This window comes from Petromyzon marinus, chromosome 18 (assembly GCF_048934315.1).
Source record: "Petromyzon marinus isolate PM22_M1 ecotype Great Lakes invasive population chromosome 18, UKy_Petmar_22M1.pri1.0, whole genome shotgun sequence".
NCBI lineage: Eukaryota > Metazoa > Chordata > Hyperoartia > Petromyzontiformes > Petromyzontidae > Petromyzon > Petromyzon marinus.
In genome coordinates, this window is record NC_133684.1 from 11,611,714 (window position 1) to 11,636,215 (window position 24,502).

Genomic DNA, 24,502 nt, shown 5'->3' on the forward strand with positions numbered 1-24,502 from the left:
GAATTTGTGTCTTTTCGTTCACGTAAAGTCAGATTAAAAAACATATGAATCAAAATTAACATGTCAATATACTAAAGTAATACAAAAATTAGTACAAAATATTTAGAAGTGAGTAGTTTTTCAAGATTTAGGATTATACTGTAAATCACTTTCACAAATCAGCCCCCAAATGTAGTCTTCCATCATGTTCTCGTTATACTGTCCTTGATATGGCCGTTCAAAGTCCAGTATATCTTGGTGGAAGCGCTCGCCTTGCTCCTCTGAGTATGCTCCCATGTTCTCCTTGAATTGATCAAGATGAGCATCAAGGATATGGACTTTGAGGGACATCCTACAGCCCATTGTGCCATAGTTCTCAACCAGCTCCACATAGTTTTCGATGTTGTGATTGCCCAGGAAGCCATGAACCACTGTGACAAAGCTGTCTCAAGCCGCGTTCTCCTTACTAGTGAGCTTCTTGGGGAATTCAATGCACTCCAGGATCTTCTTCATCTGTGGTCTGATGAAGACACCGGCTTTGACCTTTGCCTCAGACAGCTTAAGGAAGAAGTCTTGAAGGTACTTGAAGGCTGCCGACTCCTTATCTACAGCTCTGACAAATGGTTTCATAAGGCCAAATTTGATGTGCAGTAGTGGCATCAGCAACTTCCGGGGGTCCACCAGTGGCTCCCACTTGACGTTGTTCCTCCCCACAGAGAACTCGGTCCGCTGTGGCCAATCCTGCCTATGGTAGTGCGCCCTGGTATCTGATGTCCCAAAGGCAAAGATATCAGGGAATCTTGGTAAAACCGCCTTGTAGACCCATCAGGAATGCCACCATTTTGAAGTCTCTGATGACCTCTCAGCCATATTCATCATACTTCAAGGCATCCCGCAAGGTCTTGATGCTGTTGTAATCCTCTTTGAGGTGCACCGAGTGAGCCAGAGGAAGAGATGGGTACTTGTTACCATTATGAAGCAGCACGGCTTTGAGGCTCCTGGATGAGCTGCCAATGAAGAGGTGCCAGTCATTCTGGTTATAGGCAATTCCGATTGCCTCGAACAGACTGGTCACATTATGGCAGAAGCAGAGCCCATCTTGACGGGTGAAGAAGCTGCAAAAAGGTTGGTGACACTTCCTCTGATCTGCGACTTGCACACTTTCATCCAACAAGTTCCACTGCTTGAGCCTCTATGTCAAAAGCTCGGCATTGGACTTGGACAGACCAAGATCTCTGATCAAGCCGTTGAGGTCTTTTTGGTTGGGGTAGTATGGGTTTCTCACCTCAGCTCCACCTCTGAAATTGTCATCTGGATCTAGGTCTTCCTCGCTCTCTGACTTGCTGCTCTCTTCTAAAGATGGCTGCCCTCTCTCCGGAGGAGTGGGTACAGGTAGCTCATGGCAGTGTGGCACCGGGGCGATGGATGAAGGAAGGTCCGGATACGTGATAGCAGGTGCATTCTTGCCAGTCCGACGTTTGGAAGGGTCCACCATGCAGAAGTAGCATTTGCGTGAGTGGTCAATGGGTTCCTGCCAAATTCTTGGGATAGCGAACTTCATGGCTCTTTTCCCCTCTGTACCATCCTACAAAAATACATTTAGTTCACCCATGACTAATGTGAAAGATATTTTCACATTTTTGATGATATATTTTGCATCATCATCCAGCTCAGAAATCCTCTCTTATCAAGACGCTCATACATAGGGCTAAAACAGTGTCAGATGGTGAAAGTCTACTGAGAGAGATCAAACACGTTAAAGAAGCACTACGACAGAATGGCTACAATAATGTTCAAATTAACAGAGCACTGAATGCCAAATCACGATTGCAAAGCAATACTGCTGAAAGCGATCAGATTGTTAAAACAATAAAAAATCCATATATCTCAGGAGTAACTGACAAATTAGCCCGTGTTTTGCAAAAGCAAAACATTACAGTAAGATTTGGTACAGTACACAAAATTCAAAAACTAGTATCTTGCACTAAAGACGCATTACCTAAATTATCAACAGAAGGTGTATATCAGATTAATTGTTTATGTGGCAGATGCTATATTGGACAGACGGGACGTAACGTCAGCATAAGACTAAAAGAACATCAAAGAAATATTAAATTATCTCAAACACAACTGTCGGCAGTGGGAGAACATGCTTGTCAACAAGGACACTCAATTGATTTTGATAACGTTGAAGTGTTGTGTAAAACTAATTATTACTGCAAAGACTAATTAGAGAATCCATTGAAATTGAGAGGAATAGAAATAACTATAATCGCTCTGACAGCTACAGGCTTAGTGTGGCTTGGAAGCGTATTATTAAATAATACATATTACAATTCCTTATAGGGGAAACACATACTAATTAACGGATTACTAACGTAGCATATAATCACAATAACACACATTACAAATAATTACTAATCTACAACTCATTACTAATCATTACCATTGACTGATTACCAATCGATTATATAATTACAATACCCCCCCCCTCCGCCTCAAATCACTGCACCTGAAATTAGTTACATGATGACATCACCCTGCTGCTCTATTTAAGACCAGGAGCAAGCGAGGGCTTTACCATTCTGGCGAATTGCCCAATGAAGCTGGATGTAATTACCAGCGAAACGTCGTACTCAAACTGTAAATGTTGTGGATTCACTCTTCAACACACCGGTGAGCTAAAGTAGTGAACTATTTGTCTTTTGTCAACGTGACACTTTTTTTTTTGCCGATTGGCCGTGTCGGGTGGTGGAGGGTTACGACACATTTATAAATAACGCGATCTAACCCAAAAACCTTTCTTTTGAATGATATCTTTTTTCAATAACATTAAAAAATTGTAAAACATTTTAAAATTAAAAACCTTTTCAATTTTAAAAAGTTTTAACAAATTTTATAACGTAAAATTCCGTGCAAAAATTGTCCATCTTACCTTCCTGTGTTTTTGCAGTGCTCGCAGGTGCAATGTGCCCAGGGTTTGTCTTGTAGGCCTCACACATCTTAGCAGATGCTTCCACAGAGTACTTTCGCTCTTGTCTTGATAAATTGGCCACAGACATAGCAAAATGCGTCCGTCAGATGCTTGCAGCCTCTTGATGCCATCTCCGAAAAATGCAGATTTGTATCCACTTAGGCAGCTGGAACTAAACTGAACTGGTGGGCTTAAGGCCCCTGTATTTATACTACTATTTTTATTACTGGAAAGTTCTAGAATGTTCTAGAAGTTACTCCAAGTTTACTCAGCACTGAATATATCTGGAATGTTCTGGAAAATAGGTAAATTTCAAAATATCAATGTCCTGGTCACAAAAGCAAAGTTTGTGGGGAATAATAGCCATTTTCTGTACTTTTGATGCATAACCAGTTAGGAAATAAACTTACTACCCAGGAACATTTTTTTTAATTGTTACACAGTGTAATGGGCTGCAAGTACAGTTTTGTAAGTGGTGGCCCGCAGTGCGGTTGCTTATGGGTCAATGTGCCAGGGTTTCACATCCCATTTCTGAAGAACGTTGCCAAACAAAGTTGCTAAGTAAAAATGTTATCGCTGTGTAAATGAGAATGCCACTACAGCATGGTGAATGGAAGTTTCATGTTCCTGAGTTATAGAGAAATGTGCAGCCCTGTCCACAATCATCAAATAACCAGATCATCCCTCTTATCGTTTTCTAATTGGGCTTAATACTCCTTTTCCAAACTAAGAATAATTCCTCCGGTTCAAAACAGGCAACATCGACATTAACGGTGGTATTTGAAACTTTTAAATTGCAATAGGTGCTGCACTGTTCACCTCACAAAGGTATTTTTTTGCTTCCTCTAGAAAGCTTCACCAGTCGCGAACACGCTCCAGTTGCCAGTGAACCAGTCCTGCGGGGCATCACTGAGCGAGCGGTCGCCACACTGACGTCTGCGTCCCATTGGCTGTCAACGCAAGCTTCCCGTTTTCTGGCTACTTGGTCCCTACAGAGATTTTTCCTAATCACACAGGGCGATCTCAAGGTATGCACTTAATGTCTTAAACCAATTTTACTTAAGAACTAACTTCACTGCATAATAATGTTCTTGTTCCTAAAGTGTGAAAAGGGTCTGTTTCCGCATAAATGGCCTTCATTCTGTCAAATATAGTAGTGGGAGTCTTTGGAAAAAATAGTTTCATGAATTGGGTCCTCAAACTCTGCACAAATAGGCCAAAACACAACTTGCTGTTATGCCACTTCCTGCAGGAACTTTTATACCGCTGCATCTGGGTTTTTCACACATGTGATCTCATCAAGATCCAACAACCCGACATTTAGGCCAGTGAGTGTGTGGTTGGTTGGCATGGGTCACCACATTTGAAACAACAAAAAACAGATATTTCGACAACAGTTGAATCAGATATTTGCCATAGATGAGCAAACGAGGGTGTTTTAAAACATTTCTTCTGAATTTGTAGTCTTTGTCGGGTGTAGCTTCACTTAGCCACGTGCAGTGTGTTTACAGGCAGTCTTTTAGAATATAATTGATGTGGGAGCTGTCAGGCTCTAAAAAAAACATTTCAAAAGTTGTGATTATTCTCAGAAGAGATATTGCAGCAGTTAATGTTTTTTATACGATTACACATGTCAATTTCTTTATGGAATAAAATATAGATCATTAATAAACAGATTTTTGCAATGTAAATCATACTTCGTGTTATGTTTGTCACTGTAATTTAGTGACATAAAAATATACAAATCGTTGTTAATACTGTACTTAAAGCCATTCCTGTACATCCCCAGCTCTCTCGGCCTCCCACTTCCAGCCCAGCCCACTTCCCCCCGTCCAGCTTCACGTCCCTCCCCGAGCGTCTACGCAACGCTCCCCTCCCCCTACCCCACACCCCCCTCTCTCTCCCCTCTTGCCCCTCCCCCCTCTCTTACCTATATAACCTTTTACCACGTCATCCCTCTCCCACTTCAGCAAAAAAATATTGCTGTGGTTTTCCCACCTGATTATGATTGCTTGTGTTGCAATCGAAACGTCGTGATTTGTTTTTATTTTATTTCTAACTACGTGACTTTACCGAAACAAAGAGTATGAAAAGTGTGTTGTTCGGAAAAAGGAAGGAATCGGAAAGAGATGAAGATCTCACAGAGAATGGCTTGACGACGACGTAAGAAGAATATGCTCGTAAGAAGAGTGGCACCACTTGAGCATATTGGCACAAGATGGAGGAAAGTGGAAACAAATGGGCTATCTGCCCATAGATTGTAATGATGATGATACATCATAACAATTTGAAAAAAATACATATGTAGCACATTCGTACTTTGCATTTAGTTTGTTTTCCTTCCCCCCCCCCCCCCCCCGAACCTCTGATTAGCACGCTTGACTACGTACGGTGTAATATAATTTAAACATACATACAAACATACGCAGCAAATTGTTAGGGAATTGTATACATACGGACCTCAACATAACTTAGGCTGATGCTGTGGCGCAGTGTTCAACATTACGCAGCTGGCTGATGTCGTGTTGCACTGTGTTCTAGGACTTCATAGAAGTGAGTGCAGAGTTTCTGTCCCTGGCTGAAGCCACGTGTGAGGCTTTTGAAAGGCAGCAGCAGCAAACGTCACAGAGGATTATTCAGCAGCTACAACGATCAACAACACATTTGCGGGTAAACGTGGTGACGCAATTTTTTTTGTTTTATTGTAAAACTAATCATTGTTCACGTTTTTGTTGTCATTATTTATATTTGAATAAATTGGAATGGCTGTTTTTTTTTCCAAACTAAATTATTGTTTCATATTTAAAATAAAAAACGAATTTAAAGTTGGTTCTATTTAACCAGTGATTTTAAAAGTGATTGACAATTTAACAAAAATTTCCAAAATCTGTCAAAACTAGGGCTATACACCAAAATGTGAAACCTTTAAGCAGAATCACCTTTACAAGTGCCTCCATAAAGTCTACATAATTAATTTTGAACGATACAAAGGCCCACTGGGGCCAACGCGGTGCGGTGCAGTGGTGTGGCACAGTGCACCGGGTGAGTTGAACCGGGTGACCGAAGTTCCAAGTCCCAGCCGCTGGGAATTGAACTCAGGTCACGCAATTCATAGCACACTGTGGCATGGCTGAGAATTATGTCTGCCCGCTCCTTTCATCAACCCGCACTGACCAACATGGTGAAATATGGTCATGTAACCACGATGATTGACAAAGCATAGGGAGGCATTCCTCCAACAGTGGATTGAAACGGGCTGTGGATTACAATTAACTTATTAACATCCCATTGCTATATAACTGCAGTTTACAGGACTGAGAACAAGAGCAGTGCTACAGAGATATTTTAATGTTAAAGCAATTTAAATAATATTTCCAAGTTTAATTCTTGGTTTTTATTATGTTCATATCATAAAGCGCAAATATAAGCTGAAGTCTATTGACCATGAGCGCTGTAGCAATACAAAAAATATTCATAAGCAAGACCTAGATATGTTATATACTGTACATTGGGATAAAACTCGAAAAAAGCGAGAATTACTGCATACAAATACAACAAATACATGCCCCATGAGCAATGCCATTTAAAAGAAAGCCATCACAATTCGGATTCACATTCCAGCAACAAAAACCTCCTGAGGGTTTTGAATGAACATTGAGTCAGACCCTCTGGATAACCGTGGGAGATGCAAGAGGTCAATTCAGCCCCATGCTTTTTCACATACAATGTCCTGCACTTACATGTCTTCCAGGCCGTGTTGGATGAAGCCCTCCGGCACTTTGTGATCGACTGCACAAAGCTGTCTCGGGAGACATTGGACCAGACCATGCCAGACCGAAGGCAGTGGAGGATCAGCAGCGATCTCAGTAAGGGTCCACAATGACTCTATGCTTGTGTCATGCTAAACCTAGATTGAAAACAAATTGCTTTAGAGCTGCTTTTTTAAATTAGTTTGTTGTCCTTACCCCGCACCTCTGATTAGCACAGTTGGCTATGCACGGTGCGAAAGAAATGCAACATACATCCATACGTGCTGCCTCTTGGGCAAACGTTGAGTTTTAATAGCAAAGGATGTTTTACACAGCATTAACATGCAATGTTCAGAACACAGGAGCAAGTTGAGAGTCAATACTGAAAGTCATAGAACATTGCGGTCGCAGTGAAACACCCAATAATTTTTGACAGATTTTGCAGTGTTTGGGTTCCTTCAGCCGCCCACGTGATCAATGTGGCCTGTGCTGCAACACAGATATGGACGGTTGCAATGATATTGGCCACAAGAGTAGGGCATATAGTATGTGGGCGCTGTAGCACAAATCCCAAATATAAATATTGGTCCACTTCTGTAATTAAACCACACTTCCCATTGCTGTGAAAGAAAATGACTGGGTGTGGTGGCACAAGTCTTTAATAGATTGAATCACGTAGAGACCATTACATTTGTAGTGGTATAGCGCTGGCTGCTGGCGGAAGAGGGTAACTGCCGTGAACGGCAGTACTCGCGTCAGCATGCCAACATATATACAGAGGGGGGCATCTAGGGGAAAGGTCATAGAAGGGCCCCATCAGGAAGCCCCGGGAACCGGCTAGTAGGTTCCAGAAGGGGGGCGTGGCCAGGGCGGAGCAAGGCCATGCTGGGAGTATAAGAGGATGCCCTGAGCAGGAGCTCAGGCCTGTTGCTGGAAGGAGGATCCCCGTCGTGCTGTTCAAGATTTTCGTCATCAACATCTCGTCACCATCTCCTCGTCGTCGTCTCCGTCTTCACCATCCCGGGGTGGTGTTAGTCAGACAGCCTACCAACTATTCTAAGTAGTGCTGCTGACAATAGACGGTCTTAATTATAATAGTGTGCACCCACGTAGGGTGTGTATTATCCCGATGGTGCTTGTTAAATAAAAAAAGTATTACTGTCTCTGATCTGCGTCACTACACATTCATTAAACAGCTGCAAGTGTAGCAGAAGTCCTACGGTAGCAGTGTAGCCAGTAAAAATCCGTGCTGTATGCTTTTTTTTTTCCTTCTGGACACTATAGTTTTCACCAAAAGAAAAGAAAGATTAACATGACCAGGATAGAGACTCATTTGCAACAGTGACCTCGGTCACCAAAATGACAAGGCAAAACCAGTACAGTATCTCCTCGTTATTCGCGAGGGATAATGTACATTCCGAGGATGCTCATGAATCGTAAATTGTGTGTAAAATTATGTTGGCCTTATTAATGTCGTACGTGCAATGTCTGCAAATGCTTCGAGAGCTTTGAGAAGTTTTCTCTCTCTATCTCACTCATCTTTTTAGCTCATCACTTTATCTCATCAGTTTATCTCATCACTTTATCTCAAAACTTTCTCGCATCACATTCTCTCTCGTCACTTTATCTCATCACTTTCTGTCTCGCTCTCCTCTCTCTCGATGCAGTCATGTAGAGTTCCAGGTGGAATTCGTGGACAGCCAAAATCGCGGACAGCAAGTTCGTGAATAACGAGGGAATACCATACAGATAAAGTCCACTTTTACCTTTCTGTTGTTCAATGCACGGTACAACCCGTAACCGCATTGCGGAACTGAGCGCTTCGCACGTCCATAGGTGCTGGGTGTGCGGAGGGGCCCAGTGCGTACATGCTGGCCCTGGTAGCCACCGTGCTGCAACCGGTGGCCGAGGCTCTTCGGCCGCTGGAGGCCGACAGACAGGCGCAGCCCATGGGCCTCGCCTGCTCCGCCCTGCTGCACGCCTGGATGGAGCACATTGTGCGCAGCAGAATTGTCTTCAGGTAGCGGCGGAATAACTGGGAGGGATCGGATTTGTGGGATGGTCAGCTGGAGGTGTCTGGCCAACATCTCACCACGGGGGCCACAGTGGTGAGATGTTAATTACCTCGCCTGGTATACAGCAGATCATGGGTTCCATCCCGACCCTGAGTTTGCACATTCTCTCGCCCTGTGATCACGTGGATGTTTTTCTGGGTCCTTCGGGTTTTCCCTCCACATTTAGAAGCAACATCACCTGTTTAGAGTATTTGGCTGCTATACATTTTCGCTTGATAAGCCACTTCGTTGAGCAATCATTTGTGGCCAGGTTGCTTCTGAAAAAGAGCTGGTAAAATAAGTTTTTTTTATGTTTCAGATAAGGTAAAGTGTGAGTACTCCCACCTCTCTTCACAGAGGTCTGGCCAGTCTGGAAGAGTAGGCCAAATACCCTATAGACAGGCTGTCTTAATTTCCCGCAAGTAGAGGCCCTACCGCCAGAAGTGGTGTGAACAAGCAATTGCATTACTGCACCTCTACCTATTTGTTGTCGTAACATACACAGTACAGATCCCAATCGTCTGTTTTGGTGAACCTATACTTCAAGTAGCGGGGCTTCATTAAAAACAAAACGAGCTTTCGTCAACACCGCTACTGAGAGGAGAGCAGACATCTCGACATTCCGTCCGACTGGCACCAATGATAAACCAAAAGTGTGGTGTTCCACCAGTGTGCAGGGAGGTCTGCAGCTGGGCCAAGACTTGTGGGCCGTTCGCGACTTCGTGGCCTCCGAGGCCTGCGCCCTGGGCCCCGTACCCTGTGGTCAGGTCTTGGCGCTGCCCATCTTCCTCCAGGCGGAGGAGGCCGTGCGCTGTCTCCTCCGGCAGCCGCGGCGCCCTCCGACCCGTTCGGAGATGGCCGCCGCACATCTGCTCGGTGGCCGCTGCTGTGAGTGCCGCAGTCTTTGCAAAGCACCCCTTGCAAAAGGAAGACCTACCACACATCACACACATTCACACCCTGTGTTAAATCCATCAATTGCCCAGAGCCGTCCCTAGGATATGGCATAATCGAGGCGATTGCACCAGGCAACACCCTTCGATGTCACTGTGTCAGATGTAATACTTAGTTTGAAGACATCGGGGGTGGGGCACACGGTGAAGTTTGCCCCAGGCCCCACCCCCCCTCCCTATGGACAGCCCTGCCCTGCCCTTCCCTGGCTTTTTTAAAACTCATTCCTTGATTTAAGATATCCCTGCTTTTGCACACATGGTTAGCGAACCTCACGCGAATTGTTGTTCTAATTCGCCGTGTGGCTTGAGTGGTGCATGACTTTAATGTTGTTCTCCACCCAAAAGTTGTTTGCTACTCGGTCTGTGAACGTTTTGATTTATTCACGGCTGAAAATTCCCATTTTTGTCACCAAGGTCCTCCGTCAGTCAGTCTTGTAAAACAGCTGAAGGTTGAATATATATTACCCGCGTAAACAAATACCGATAGCATCTAATGTTCTCCTGTAACTCAAGGCGCTTCACAAAAATTACACGAACATAAAATAAGTAACGAAACATTATATTGAAAACCTGAGAGGCTTCAATATTAATTATAGATTAATACAACCAACTTAAACTGAAGGTACTTCTATATTAACGCAAGCAAACTACTATATGAAACAATTGGATTGAGTTGTTTAAAAATAATAATCCCACAGCAATGGTGAAATCAACAGCATCATTTGACACGTTTCAATTAGACGGCAACACGGTTCTGCAAGGGACGATTACTCCCTTCATTGCATGGAGAATCAAGGAACCTTCACACCTTGACTAAGCAATAAGAGATAGATATATGACGGATACATTGTCTGCACTTATAATACTCCGGAATCAGTATCATTTGTTTTCTGATTATAGTCGTGCATTCAATAGGAAACGATCGATTGAATGAAAGGTCAAGGTACAGCCCTGAAATTGCTAGCTCATGTCACTGCTGGCGGAAGGGACAACACTAGAGGGAGCTCTAGAGATCCCCTCTATAGTCCCTCGTCTACTCTTCAACACTGGCGAGATTTTGTTTTGGAAGTGGTGAAAGTTCCGACACGTTATTTCACCACACACGACCAATGAATTGTTAAATAAAATTACTTAAAGAAAACAATGTCTACCTGGAAAGACGTTTATCTCATATTAATCCGACTTCATACCAGTCAACCCTTTTTATCAGTGGCTACCTTTTTACAGACCAACTCAGACCTTATTGATCACCCAGTACCCTTATAAATCTCAACGTTCATCCTACCAAGTCCCATCACAAGGGAGAAACACAAACAAATTGACAATTTATATTATTTGGGTCTTTTGGTAAAGTCACGTAGATAGGTTCAAGTCACGGAGATAGGTTATTTGAACCTATCTACGTGACTTTACCGTAAATTCCTGCAGTCACGAAAGGTTTAAGTCAAAATTGACAATTTATTTTTGCTCCTATTCAAACGGGTGTACGCCGTAAGGACCTGAAAACTCGATTACCCTGACAATATCTCAGTCACAGATGTTTCTGCAGGAACGATTTTTTGTGATTTCAACTTCGTCTTCTGCAAAACAAAGTCAAAATCAAACGTTGTTTTCTGCTCAAACGAACATGGGTGTAAATATCTTCTTTGGGGCATGGTGTAAATTCTACATTTATATGGCAGTGATGAGCCCATCCATTGGACAATCATTGTTGACTTCCCAGAAAGTGCTACAGTATTCATTGTATCAACCTTATAGGCATGAAGGGCTGAGTCAATCCATCACTTGCATTTAAACTCACAACCTCCTGATAGCAAGGAGCAGGATCTACACCACTGATTCTTAACCTCGGGTGCACGCACCCCCCTTGGAGTGCGAGATGTCTTTTCTGGGGGTGTGAGACATGCCAGATTTTTTTAGAATGCAAATCATCGAAACAAATAAAGCATGAGCACATAAGTACAACTACGTTGTTTCATCAAACATATGTATTTATTAACATACTTTTTTATGATTGAGAACCAAAGCGGTGCAAGGCTGCAGCAAAGAACCACTGATTTAGACACTCTGTAACCCAGCAGTATAAATGGATAACAGCAGTCAATCAGTGTGAGCAGTGGGGTAAAGTGCGGGTTACTCCCATCTCTTCCAAGACATCGGGCAGAGTGTGCAACTAGTAAGCCAGAGCACTTTATTACCCAACTGGTAGGCCAGTGCACTCTATCGCCCAACTGGTAGGCCAGAGCACTCTATCACCCAACTGGTAGGCCAGAGCACTCTATCACCCAACTGGTAGGCCAGAGCACTCTATCACCCAACTGGTAGGCCAGAGCACTCTATCACCCAACTGGTAGGCCAGAGCACTCTATCGCCCAACTGGTAGGCCAGAGCACTCTATCGCCCAACTGGTAGGCCAGAGCACTCGATCGTCGAACTGGTAGGCCAGACTATGCTATTGCCAGGAACTCGAGTTCCCTCTATAGAGGGCCATTGCAGTGGCACGAGGAAGCAATTTCAAGGCTGCACTTTTTTCCCCTTGCCCTAAATTAGGGAGTCGGAAACCTGAGGCTCCGGGGCTGCATGCGGTGGCTCTTTGGCTCCCCCCCCCCCTTGCGGCTCTTTGGCTGCCCCCCAAGCGGGTAGCCGTTTTTTGTAAAAAAAATCTTAAACATAATTGATTAAATATGGCAGGGAATTGGTCACTATGGAATATCTTGATCACATGTACAGTCAAATTATTGTGAAAGAATAGCTAAGGGGGGAAAAAACTAAATATACGCAGTTTATTCCATCACCTGTTTTGTTTATTTAAGTCAGAATTTGTTTTTTTATCTTCTGTATACCTGCTGCTGTGTTTGTGTACAAGTCGCTCTGCTTGTGATCCAGCTCTCGAACTAATTTGGTCAAAGACAAAAAAAACTAAAAACAATGGCTCTTCTTCTTATCTGAAAGGTTGACGACCCCTGGCCTAAATAAAGGCAAAATACCACTCACATAATACGTTGCCTAAACTTCATAAAACGTTGAGCATGGTGTCAATGACGACCCCATTGCAGGTAGTTCGTGCATTGACACACCGGAGATGAGCAGCGACCTCGGCTTGGAGAACCTGGAGTTTTCCACGGTGGACACACAGGTCACTCCGGCCAGCGAACCTTCACAACCCAGCCCAGATGCCGTGAAGCCAAGAAAGGAGCAAGGATATGGAACTAACACCTCCACCAGTGAGACGGAGGGAAGGCACTTTCCATCATCAGCGTCATCCAACCGAGTAGGAGTAGAGATCTTTAGTCACGTCAACCACCAAGGTGGACAGCACGTTCTTCAGCCAAACGGCCAGAGGGTTAAACACTGCACGCTGTCGCAACGGTGTTACTCTGATGGAAGCACGGTGAGAAGCCCCGCCCAATTGCGGAGCGAACGCTCACTGGCCAGTGGCGAGGACGTGTATTGCCCCGAGGTGTGGCTTGCCTTAAGGCTGTGTGGAGGAGTCAGGAGGTGGCGCTGGCCACGGCTGCCCTGCTGCACAAGGGGAGCTGAATCCTTGTGATGCGCGTTGGCGCGCTACTGTTTCGCGCACGCCCAGAAGGCGCACGGCTCATGTGTGCTGTAACGTGGTCGATTTCAACTAATTGTGAACGCAAAACAGTTCAGCTAGGTGGTGCTGCGGTAAGTTAAAAGCAGTTGACAGAAGAAAGTGATGAGGTCAAATCCTAGTCTGGGGTCATCACAGCCAAGCATTCCTCTGGGGGGAAATAAAATAAGCACCACTGTGTGAAAATTCAACAGTGATTGTCCCATGGGTAGACTGGCCCCCACCATGGGAATGTAGAATTGTCAACACTGGCTCAAGACCATCATCAGAGTTGAGTACAATCCCATGCTTGCTTGATTTGACCCATGACTTGACTTTAGACTTTTTTTTATTCAGCAAAGCCTTAGACTGTGGCGTGTACTACTTGGCCATATTTAACCCTGATGACTTTGTTTTAGTATGTATGCGGGAAACCTGAGTGTCTGGAGGAAATACATGTGCACGAGTGAAGAACACTTAAACTGCACAGCCTGCATGCATGGTTGTTGTGTACAGGCACCCTGCTGCCACTGCACGTGGGTATTCTACACGTGATTTACGTGTGGTGCACCCCCCCCCCACTCACGTGTCTTGCACACCTCATTTGGTGCTTCGATAAAGGCACTTGTCCTAACAATGTACAAAATGTATGTTGTACGTCTCCGTGTTTCGTGGACATTGATTTTAAATTCCTCCATTGATGGATAGTCTTTCACGTGTAGCACCCAAGAATGAACACGGTGTGGTGCTAGAAAACTATATGGAAATTCCGGGATGAGAAACGTTATCCAGATTCTACACACACGGGGCAGATGGCTGAGTAACCTGAACTTTATAGACAACAGCAGAAGTAAGTTCCTCAGGCTCATGAGAAACGAAGGCACTGTAAAATGACTTTGGTACTCAGGTAAAACTCAGCGGGTCAAACCAGATCACTCTAATGAAAAATTATCTCACCAATTTCATCCATACCTCGTTGTCCGACCTAATTTTGTATATATATTGGGAAAATCTGACTCTATTTGTGGTCCTTTTCTGGAGAATCACAGAGCTCCGGGCCTTGGCCCTGGACTGTTAAATATTTACTTAATAGCGCTATATAGCACTGTAGGAGTGTTTTGAGTCTATTCAAACACGTTATAATGACATCCAGGTGTATTTGCTAATTGATACTGACTGCATGCTAGACTAATTGTAGGTGAATGTCGATGGCTTAAACGTAAACATAAATAAAACCATGCTGTCCATCTCTGATGCATGGGATGATCCTGGAAATATTTTTCCTGTCAACAGTGTGTTGAAGAGCCTAGGCGTTTGGCTTAGTTTTGACCTTTTGAGGTTAGGTTTGTCCCATTTGCGTCATATGGCTAAGAGATCAAACTCACACTACTTAGCCTTATTGCTAGATTTTTTTTAATAAAAGCGTGATTGTGAAATTACTTTTGCACAGGGATTCATAACGGCTACCTGTTGCTCGCTGTTGTGAATTTAAACCACTGGTTATCACAGTTCCTACACAATCAGAAAGCATCATATTTGTTCAGATTGACTTTTTTACTTAAAAAAAATATCTATAAGCGATGACTCGTGCATTTTATGATGAAATAAATGAATAAAGAATACTATTTTGGCGCGTTTATATATTTTTTACTATTTTATTTTTACCAGGTAAAGCATACTGAACTATTATCTATTTTTCAGAAGTGACCTGGGCACAAATGATAGCTGAGCGAAGTGGCTTATCACGTGAAAATATTATAGCAATAATCTGAACGCATATTTCTAAATGTGGAGGGAATATGGGTGGATGGGTTAGGGTCGCCACCTTTTCCACTGGAGACCAAACCCAGATAAATGTCTCAGCCAGCCCAGGTTTATTACCAAAACTGCAGCAGAGGCAGACCTTGCTGAATGTAGGGGCTTGGACAATGCCGTGTTGGACAAAAATGATTTCTAAAAATAATTTACCTTATGAGAAATAGGGTTGCATTCCTGGGTTGGAAATTATCAACCCCTCTCTCTTTGTTTCACTAATTCTACATGATTTCTGCCCATGTTATTGTACTAAAGTATGCTAAGTCGCTCTCCATTTCGTGTGTGTACACTTTATTTTTAATTTCACCTCAACACAAAACCCCCGTCTCTACTCGTCTTCCCGCAAGACCGCACTCACACCCAGCGCTAGCCCCTGACACTGATTTCCCAGCCTGTCACTCTAACGTTAATGCTTTGCCACCTAGGCGTCTGTCTAACGTTCATGAGTGGGCGGCTTGATGCACGCAGCAATGTGAACATTTGCATTGTGCGTGTTGACTGTGTTACATTACAAGTTGTTAACTGCCTAACCTGGTATACAGGTCGTGGGTTCGATCCCAACCCTGACGCCCGTATATTTGGAGTTTACACGTCCTCCCCATATTCCAAATACTCTAATCAGCCCTTGTAATCACGTTTAGAGTATTTGGCTGCTATACATTTTCACATGATAAACCACTTCGTTGAAATAAAATTTGTGGCTGGGAAGTTAATGTAGCTCGGTGAGCACTAGATGGACATGGTCTGATCTTGCAATACTCATCACGACACGTGGCAGAAAATTTTGTACACGCCACAGGTTGTGAAATTTTTTGCCAGACATCCCGTAGAGGAGTGATTTGCAATAATCGAGCCTTGTCGATACTATGGCATACGCCATCGTGACTCGATGGTATCATAGAGCCCGGATATGAAAATTGCAGTATCTGACTATATTTTGCACGTGGTGATCAAACAACTTATTTTGGTCGAGTATGGTGCCGAGGCTCTTTTGATCAGTAGAAAACTGAATCCCGGTGTCTGTGATCGCCACGCCTGTTCCTCCCATAATTGTTTCGCCTCAGCCTGAGTGCCAACCAGCAGAACCTCTGATTTTTTTGGATTGAGCAGCATTTTGTTTTGTGCAAACCACACGTGCACCGCTTGCGTGCAATCTTCAAGGTTACCGAGGCTCTTAATATCTAACTTGACTTCCCTGCGATGTACAATTATGTTTCATCAGCATATTGATGGAACTTGATGTCAGGCGATGAGATGACATCAGCGATTGGAGAGACGTATATTGAAAATAGAAAGGATACGAGGACGAACCCCTAGTTACGGCATAGGCAATCACTGTTTTTCACCCAGCTTGACAAACTGTGATCGACCATGTAGATATCACTCAATTCACCCCAGTGCCATACTCTATACACTGAACCTTGACCTGAGCTACCCGATGAGTATCTCATTTCATGGTCGATGGTGTTGAAGGCGGCTGAGAGATCGAGGCCAACCAACATTGTGGCAGACCGGTCATCCATGATCTTGCAGAGGTCATCAGTGATCTTTAGTAGAGCTGTCTCAATGCTTTGGAACTTCCTGTACACTGACAGCAACGGTTTGAATATGCCCATCGCAGGCGCTCTATGACTCACACTCCTGTCCATCACTTATCTGCTCCCCGAGCTCAGCAGACCTCATAGCCCGGATCGTCTTTTCACCAAAACTGCAGAAGATGGCACCTCGCGTGCTTTTTTCAGGCGAGGTAGGGTTCCCACATGGCATCAGGCCGCAACTCTTGTGCGCCCCTCTTTTGCCCCTCCCGCAGCCCAGGGTCGCGCTCCTCGGATGCACCGCGTCGCCCCGAGGCACTGGCAGCACGCACTGGGGGTGGATTGAGGTTGCCTGCCTTATGTTCCACCCTCTCAGCATTAAATTCGAGACAACCGCAGGGCCATTCTGCACTGCATCACGCCTTGCCCCTCACTCACCCTGGGGCTCTCCATCTCCTGTCACTCTCCCCGTCTTGCCCCAGTGTAGCCTCCCGGTAGTGGGGGGCGAAACTCGGGGGGGGGGGAGAGGGGGCGGAGGAGGGGGGGGGGCAGCTTGCATGGGCCGCGACAAATTCCTTTAGCACGGTTCTTGTGATGATTTTAGGAGAGTGTGAATTCATACAAATAACTATGTTCTAAATCAAACCACATTTTTTTTTAATCGGCCACCAGCTGCGCGTCGAAGATTTACGTGAATATTCCTACAAGAGGGCCAGAGTCACCTGAGAAGTATGGAAGAAATGTTGCTTAAACTTGGAAATGTATTGAGCAGCCAACGCCTCGCTGTTTCATCTTTAATAGAGTAACACGATTTCTAGGATGCATGGTGCACACTTACAACTGGAGACAGATGTCCATAATTTAAGACCATTGTAACCTCAGCCTGGATTTTCCGTAAAATACTTCTGACATGTGCATATCTCTACCAGACGACTGCGTATGTAATATTTTATGACTCCTTTGATGCAGGTGATCGTCTAACAGTTATTGGAACAATGTATACGAATTAAATTGCAGAGTATACAGTGAGGGAAAAAAGTATTTGATCCCCTGCTGATTTTGTACGTTTGCCCACTGACAAAGAAATGATCAGTTCATAATTTTAATGGTAGGTTTATTTGAACAGTGAGAGACAGAATAACAACAACAAAATCCAGAAAAACGCATGTCAAAAATGTTAGAAATTGATTTGCATTTTAATGAGGGAAATAAGTATTTGACCCCTCTGCAAAACATGACTTAGTACTTGGTGGCAAAACCCTTGTTGGCAATCACAGAGGTCAGACGTTTCTTGTAGTTGGCCACCAGGTTTGCACACATCTCAGGAGGGATTTTGTCCCACTCCTCCTTGCAGATCTTCTCCAAGTAATTAAGGTTTCGAGGCTAACGTTTGGCAACTCGAACCTTCAGCTCCCTCCACAGATTTTCTATGGGATTAAGGTCTGGCGACTGGCTAGGCCACTCCAGGACCTTAATGTGCTTCTTCTTGAGCCACTCCTTTGTTGCCTTGGCCGTGTGTTTTGGGTCATTGTCATGCTGGAATACCCATCCACGACCCATTTTCAATGCCTTGGCTGAGGGAAGGAGGTTCTCACCCAAGATATGACGGTACATGGCCCCGTCCATCGTCCCTTTGATGCGGTGAAGTTGTCCTGTCCCCTTAGCAGAAAAACACCCCCAAAGCATAATGTTTCCACCTCCATGTTTGACGGTGGGGATGGTGTTCTTGGGGTCATAGGCAGCATTCCTCTTCCTCCAAACATGGCGAGTTGAGTTGATGCCAAAGAGCTCCATTTTGGTCTCATCTGACCACAACACTTTCACCCAGTTGTCCTATGAATCATTCAGATGTTCATTGGCAAACTTCAGACGGGTATGTATATGTGCTTTCTTGAGCAGGGGGACCTTGCGGGCGCTGCTGGAATTCAGTCCTTCACGGCGTAGTGTGTTACCAATTGTTTTCTTGGTGACTATGGTCCCAGCTGCCTTGAGATCATTGACAATATCCTCCCGAGTAGTTCTGGGCTGATTCCTCACCGTTCTCATGATCATTGCAACTCCACGAGGTGAGATCTTGCATGGAGCCCCAGGCCGAGGGAGATTGACAGTTCTTTTGTGTTTCTTCCATTTGCGAATAATCGCACCAACTGTTGTCACCTTCTCACCAAGCTGCTTGGCAATGGTCTTGTAGCCCATTCCAGCCTTGTGTAGGTCTACAATTTTGTCTCTGACATCCTTGGAGAGCTCTTTGGTCTTGGCCATGGTGGAGAGTTTGGAATCTGATTGATTGATTGCTTCTGTGGACAGGTGTCATTTATACAAGTAACAAGCTGAGATTAGGAGCACTCCCTTTAAGAGTGTGCTCCTAATGTCAGCTCGTTACCTGTATAAAAGACACCTGGGAGCCAGAAATCTTTCTGATTGAGAGGGGGTCAAATACTTATTTCCCTCATTAAAATGCAAATCAATTTATAACATTTTTGACATGCGTTTTTCTGGATTTACTTGTTGTTATTCTGTCTCTCACTGTTCAAATAAACCTACCATTAAAATTATAGACTGATCATTTATATGTCAGTGGGCAAACGTACAAAATCAGCAGGGGATCAAATACTTTTTTGCCTTACTGTATGCGCATGAGTGCACTCTTACAAGTTATGCACAAGTGCAACTTTTAAAATGTCCTGAAACTTACTTTCAAGCAATACCTTTTTTTTGGCCAGAAATGGAGCACGTACAATACAGCCAGTGTAATAGCAATTCTACATAACCCTAATTTCCACCAGCCTCCACATCTGTTGAACCAACCGCAAAATCAGCGTTCCCTGTGATGCGACATGGAGGCCATCCATGGTGTTTCGCAATGCTGGCACATACTTGAGGACTGCTCTGCCAGAAAAAACACATTTGGCTCTCGCCTATTTGACATAATTTATCCTTTGCCACTCTGCAGCAAGAGACAGCTCTACATGCGTGAGGGCATATATATTTAACCGCAGCACCGGCTGTCTGCTCACTCTGCAGAACTAGCTACTCGCTGACGGTGGCACACCTGGATAGAAGTTGCTCCTACGCCTGTGGTGAGTTCTCGCGGCTTAAGAAGATGCGTGGCCCCAGGTGCGAGGCGCGGATCGTGGCAAGCCGCAAGATGCACACGCGCACGGGCATTGCGTTTGCTTTCCTGGTTACCGCGTGCACCGTGGGCTCTCCTCTCGACCCGCAAGTGGCCACACAAGGTCGCTCTGACCTGGCGGCCAAGGTCAGTACCTGGGCCAAGGCCGAAGTCGGAGTCACCGCAAAATCAAAGCTTGACAAGCACGATTGCCCGTCCTGTGACATGGCCTTTCTGCGTCGCGTGGAGGAGAAGCAGGGAGAGGCGCTGCTCGTAGAGGCAGTGAAAAGACATATCCTCAACAAACTGGGACTCCACGAGAGGCCGACCACCATTCGTCCCATTCCACGGCTGGCGATGCTCGCTGCGGTGGACAAGTTGCACCACACGAAGAGGGGCAAGCGAGGCAACGGTGACCCCGAAGAGACTCAGCGCGGCCATGATTTCTCCGAGATCATAAGCTTTGCGAGCTTTGGTGCGTAAGTTACGCGAGCGTGCACCCACACAACCCGTGAAACACAACCAGGCAAAAGGCTGCGATGAGAACACACATGAAAGAGGTGTTTGCTGCCTTGCGGGTGAGCGTTCATAGTAACAAGCGATTGGATGGCAGCTCAATTCTAAAAGTCGATGGGGGAAAATAGACCGTGGCGGCTCCCAATGAGGAGCGTGACCACTTTGTTAGAAGGCATGGACGGATTTCACGCTAAAAGTAAATGTTCTTGTCTGCATGTGGCATGCGGCGACCTTTGATAGTCATGCTTCGCGTTTCGCTGAGCACCGCATTTCAATTCAATACCGCAAGAGTGCTTTAATAAGAAGTGTGTCAGTCATTGCAGCGTTAATGATAAGTGTTGAATGTAAACATTCACTTCCAACTTCAGTTTGTGAACTTGTGTTTTTGTCAAAATCAAAGGATCTTCCTGCACGAATGAGTAATGAAGTGGCTTGCATCCCTGTTGTGTAAATTCCACATTTTTATGGCAAATGTAATTTTCTCCAACGAACGGCAGCCGGCGATGTCCCACAAAGTCCTGGTATCCACGAGAGAGGTGTTACCCTGATTCCCAAATGGTCCTTAAAGTCCCAACCCTGGCAATCTCAGTCAAGTTTTCCATTCGCCCTAAAATCCCCAAACAGAGTCGCACTCTCATTGATCCATTCCTGTGTCGTGCGGGAAAACCCAGATTTTGGTCTTCAAAGGATTGCTGTGGTTTCAACCGGAACATCACAGGCTGGACTCATTCAAAGTGTGGATATTTTTTTAAAGCTCTGAGCTGCAATGCCATTCATCGATAGGAGCACCTTCCAATTTGCACTGCTTCATTCCATTTGATAGATAGCTACTGATCGTGAGTGAAATTCGCCACGAATGAACCACATTTACAACACTGACCAATTTGAGCTGTTGGTGTAGATCGCAACTGGGTGATTAAGCAGCCTCCGATAATTGTAAAAAAATAATTAGAAAACAGAAACCTAAGGAGCACATCATAATCATTCGGTGAAAAAAGCCTGCTGGCAGTTGTGGGTCTAAAATTGGATCTGATCCCGCAGATGCGCGCAAAGGGGGCATCAGCACGGGCCACAGTGTGGCCAATACACCGCTGCTACTGGCAGTGGGGCCAATGCAGCTCGTGCGAGTGCAGTCGTAAAATATTTTTCGGCTGAAGGCGTGAATGCGTTAGCAGCCTGAGTACGTCAGCGGAAAGCAAACCCCCGTTCCTACCGCAGGACCACGGGGTCAAATGAAAAAGTCAAAGCCGTCCACGTGTTCAAAGGAGGTGTCGAGCAATGCGTCTCTTTACACTGTCTGTGCAACAATGGCGGTGCATGGCCGTAATCCAAAGCTTTAACAATATTTTTTGGGGCATCAAGTAGATGGCAGTGCAGCGAGTTGGGGCTTTAGCGAACTCGGTCATGCGGAACTTAGAACGCTGTCCTCATCTCGTGGTGAGTGGTTTTTATCTGTGTGCTCCGGTTTCCCCCACATATGAAGCACTTGTGATAATGGCTTCTGAAAATGCATCGTGAGACTCAATGAGGCTTTTTCGGGATAAGCAAGTTGCATTATTATAATTCTGATAAAAACTCATAGCTTTTTCCAACGCCGTGACATTAAAATGGTTTGTATATATCAGGTTATGTTTCGGGTAATGGCCCTTCTTGATAGCACACCAGTGTAGATGTGTGCTGAAAGGCCATTGAGAATCAGAATATTTATTCATACTAGAGGAATCCGATAAACTATTAAGCTTTTTTTACAGATGTCCTGTCGGGGCAGGTCAGAATGTTGCAACAACAAACAATACAAAAAACACGATACGAGTGCAAAGTGTAAGAAAGGTAAACAAATCACTTTAAAATATATATCCAAATTAAAAGAAACTATTTCTATCATTGCCCAAAACGTTGCCTATTATATATTACCTTCCTTTTAAGGCAGTGTTAGAGAATAATTTGGGGTTTTGCTACATTTACAAGTATAATGTGATGGAGCATCACGGTTTACAGTATCATATTTCCCCTCCAGTGGTATAACAAATAATACCCGAATGTGTCCGCGCACGTGGGTTCAATTGGCCTCCCGTCGGGGGTGGGGCGGCTGCGGTTCATCATCGCTGTGCAAAGACAACGATCCCCCATATAGCCTCAAAAGACTTACAGGGCAGGTGCTGTTAGCGAGTAACACCTATGAAGGCGGGCACGGCACACGAGGGAGTGGGTGACCAACACCACGCCTGTCCGCCTTTGTCTCTCCAGTGGCGATATTTACACCCCACCAGGTACTTATTTGAGGCTGAGTCGACCTAGAGGAGGCCCAGAACCGGTTCAGATAATCGTCACTGGTATTACTAAGAGTTTTTTTGTATACAAACTAAACATTTTTTTTTATTTTACCAGGTAAGGTCCACTGAGCTATGTAGCTTTTTTCAAAAGCGACTTGACCACAAATGATAGCTCAACGAAGTGGCTTATCATGTAGACATATCGCAGCCAAATACCGTAAACCCGGAGAAAAATCACACGACCACGGTGGAAAACATGGAAACCCCAAATATACAGCAGGCGTCAGGGTCGGGATCGAACTCACGACCTCCTGCATACCAAGTGGAGGGAGTTAACACCTCGCCACCGTGTCGCCCCTAACAGTGAGCGGGATTCGAACGCGAGTCGCCGGGTTCATAACGCGGCGCGCGAACCGCTATCTTACCCCACACCCCTTCTCCCCCCCTCAACCCCAACACTCCCAACTCGCGCAGATGGCTGGCACTCGGGCGCGCTGCAACTGCGCCTGGATTTCCCCGCCGAGCAGCAGCTGCGCGTCGCGTGGTTGCGCAGCGCCGAGCTGTGGCTCCACGTGCACGCCGCGGAAGGGGGCCCGCGGCTTCCCGACGGCACGGCGGCGGCCGCCCTGCTGCGTGTCAGGGTCCGCTCGGCCGGCGCCCCCGCCGTCGAGGTGCAGCGGCGCGTCCTGGTCACCGCCAAGGACGCGTGGGTCGCCGTGCCGCTGCTCGACGCCGTGCGTGCCACCCTGCAGAGGGCGGACGGGGCGCTCGCTGTGAGCGTCGAGTGCGACGGGTGCATTGCGCTGTCGGGTCGGGCCGCAAAAGGTCAAGGGGAGGCTGCCGCCGTCGCCTCCGCCGCTGCTGCTGTTGATAGCGGCGGTGGCGGTGGTGGCGGCGGCGAGAAGAACGTGGACTTGGCGGAATTCGGACCGCACGGGTGGCCCTTCCTCCTGCTGCGCATGGCGTCATCCCAGGGCGGGAGCCGCACGCGCAGGAGGAGCGTGGAGTGCGACGGCTCGTCCAGCCTGTGCTGCCTCCAGCGCTTCTACGTGGAGTTCCGGAAGATAAACTGGGGCGACTGGATCATCCAGCCGGCGGGTTTCCAGAGCAACTACTGCCAGGGCGAGTGCAGGGGGGCGCAGGTCCTGAACGGCACCAGCTCGGCCTCCTCCCTGCGCAGCGTGATCATCAACCAGTACAACCTGCGCGGCCTGGGGCCCGTGGCCGCTAAGACCACCTGCTGCGTTCCCGTCCGCTTCAGCTCGGTGTCCATGCTCTACTACGACGATAAGAACAACATCCAGAAGAAGGACGTGCCAGACATGGTGGCGGAGGAGTGCGGCTGCATCTGAGAGGATAAAAACAACCTCACGGCGCGACGAGAGGTTGTTGTGGACTTGGCGGAATGCGGCGTCGAGCAGCGGCACGGCGACATACGTGTAAAGCTTTGTTCGGGAGGAAAAAGAATCGTAATAATTTAAAGTAATTTCTCAAATACAGGGTGATCAGATTTGCAGATGCCCAGCTATAGTGATAGGGAACATTTACGGATTTTCAAAGGACCCACTTCTCTCCCACCAATCTCAAGTCGCTCATTAAACCGTTTTCGTATGTATTTTTATATTTATAGGTAGAGATCCATTCGGCACCCTCCAAAACACCCCAGATACAAATGTCTCTCGGGCTAGGTTCAGAAGAGAAAAAGTGACGAAAATATGGGAGCCCAAAATATTTATTTTTGGCTTTTGATGTCACAAAACGAAATAATGCAACACGTTTTGGATCTTGGCTCAAAAACAAACAATTGAAATGTTAATGCTCAATTATTGCGGAGGTAAAACATGTACAGTTTTTGGGGGATTAAAAAATCTTTAGTCATTTTTTATTTAGAACGATACAAATCCTTCACACTTTTATATGCCTAGGTAAAAAAGTGAGAAACTAAAAAGATGAATGAAATATAACTAA

General features: G+C 45.6%; 2 protein-coding genes across 3 annotated transcripts; both read left to right on the top strand.

Moving 5' to 3' along the window:
* The first annotated feature begins 3,739 nt into the window (after window positions 1-3,739).
* LOC116943670 (coiled-coil domain-containing protein 142-like) lies at window positions 3,740-14,922 on the top strand. 2 transcript variants are annotated; one of them, XM_032956721.2, is made up of 6 exons: window positions 3,740-3,981; window positions 5,495-5,623; window positions 6,705-6,819; window positions 8,539-8,722; window positions 9,427-9,644; window positions 12,766-14,922. In XM_032956721.2, the coding sequence occupies exons 3-6, from the start codon at window positions 6,780-6,782 to the stop codon at window positions 13,257-13,259; spliced, it is 936 nt and encodes a 311-aa protein (XP_032812612.2). In that variant the 5' UTR covers window positions 3,740-3,981; window positions 5,495-5,623; window positions 6,705-6,779; the 3' UTR covers window positions 13,260-14,922. The 2 variants fall into 2 exon arrangements, with proteins under 2 accessions (XP_032812612.2, XP_075923996.1); XM_076067881.1 differs by having other exon boundaries at window positions 3,740-5,623.
* Window positions 14,923-19,736: 4,814 nt separating this feature from the next.
* On the top strand, window positions 19,737-23,886 carry LOC116943464 (inhibin beta B chain-like). Its single transcript, XM_076067758.1, has 3 exons — window positions 19,737-20,220; window positions 23,009-23,307; window positions 23,509-23,886. The coding sequence occupies exons 1-3, from the start codon at window positions 19,737-19,739 to the stop codon at window positions 23,884-23,886; spliced, it is 1,161 nt and encodes a 386-aa protein (XP_075923873.1).
* The last annotated feature ends 616 nt before the right edge of the window (window positions 23,887-24,502 follow it).

Coding starts and splice junctions, on each gene's coding strand:
- LOC116943670 (XM_076067881.1), top strand. CDS start 6,780: ATGCCAGACCGAAGGCAGTGGAGGATCAGCAGCGATCTCA. Junction 6,820..8,538: donor GAGGATCAGCAGCGATCTCA/GTAAGGGTCCAC, acceptor GCACGTCCATAG/GTGCTGGGTGTGCGGAGGGG. Junction 9,645..12,765: donor TCTGCTCGGTGGCCGCTGCT/GTGAGTGCCGCA, acceptor ACCCCATTGCAG/GTAGTTCGTGCATTGACACA.
- LOC116943464 (XM_076067758.1), top strand. CDS start 19,737: ATGCGTGGCCCCAGGTGCGAGGCGCGGATCGTGGCAAGCCGCAAGATG. Junction 20,221..23,008: donor CATAAGCTTTGCGAGCTTTG/GTGCGTAAGTTA, acceptor CAACTCGCGCAG/ATGGCTGGCACTCGGGCGCG. Junction 23,308..23,508: donor GGGCGGACGGGGCGCTCGCT/GTGAGCGTCGAG, acceptor GCGTCATCCCAG/GGCGGGAGCCGCACGCGCAG.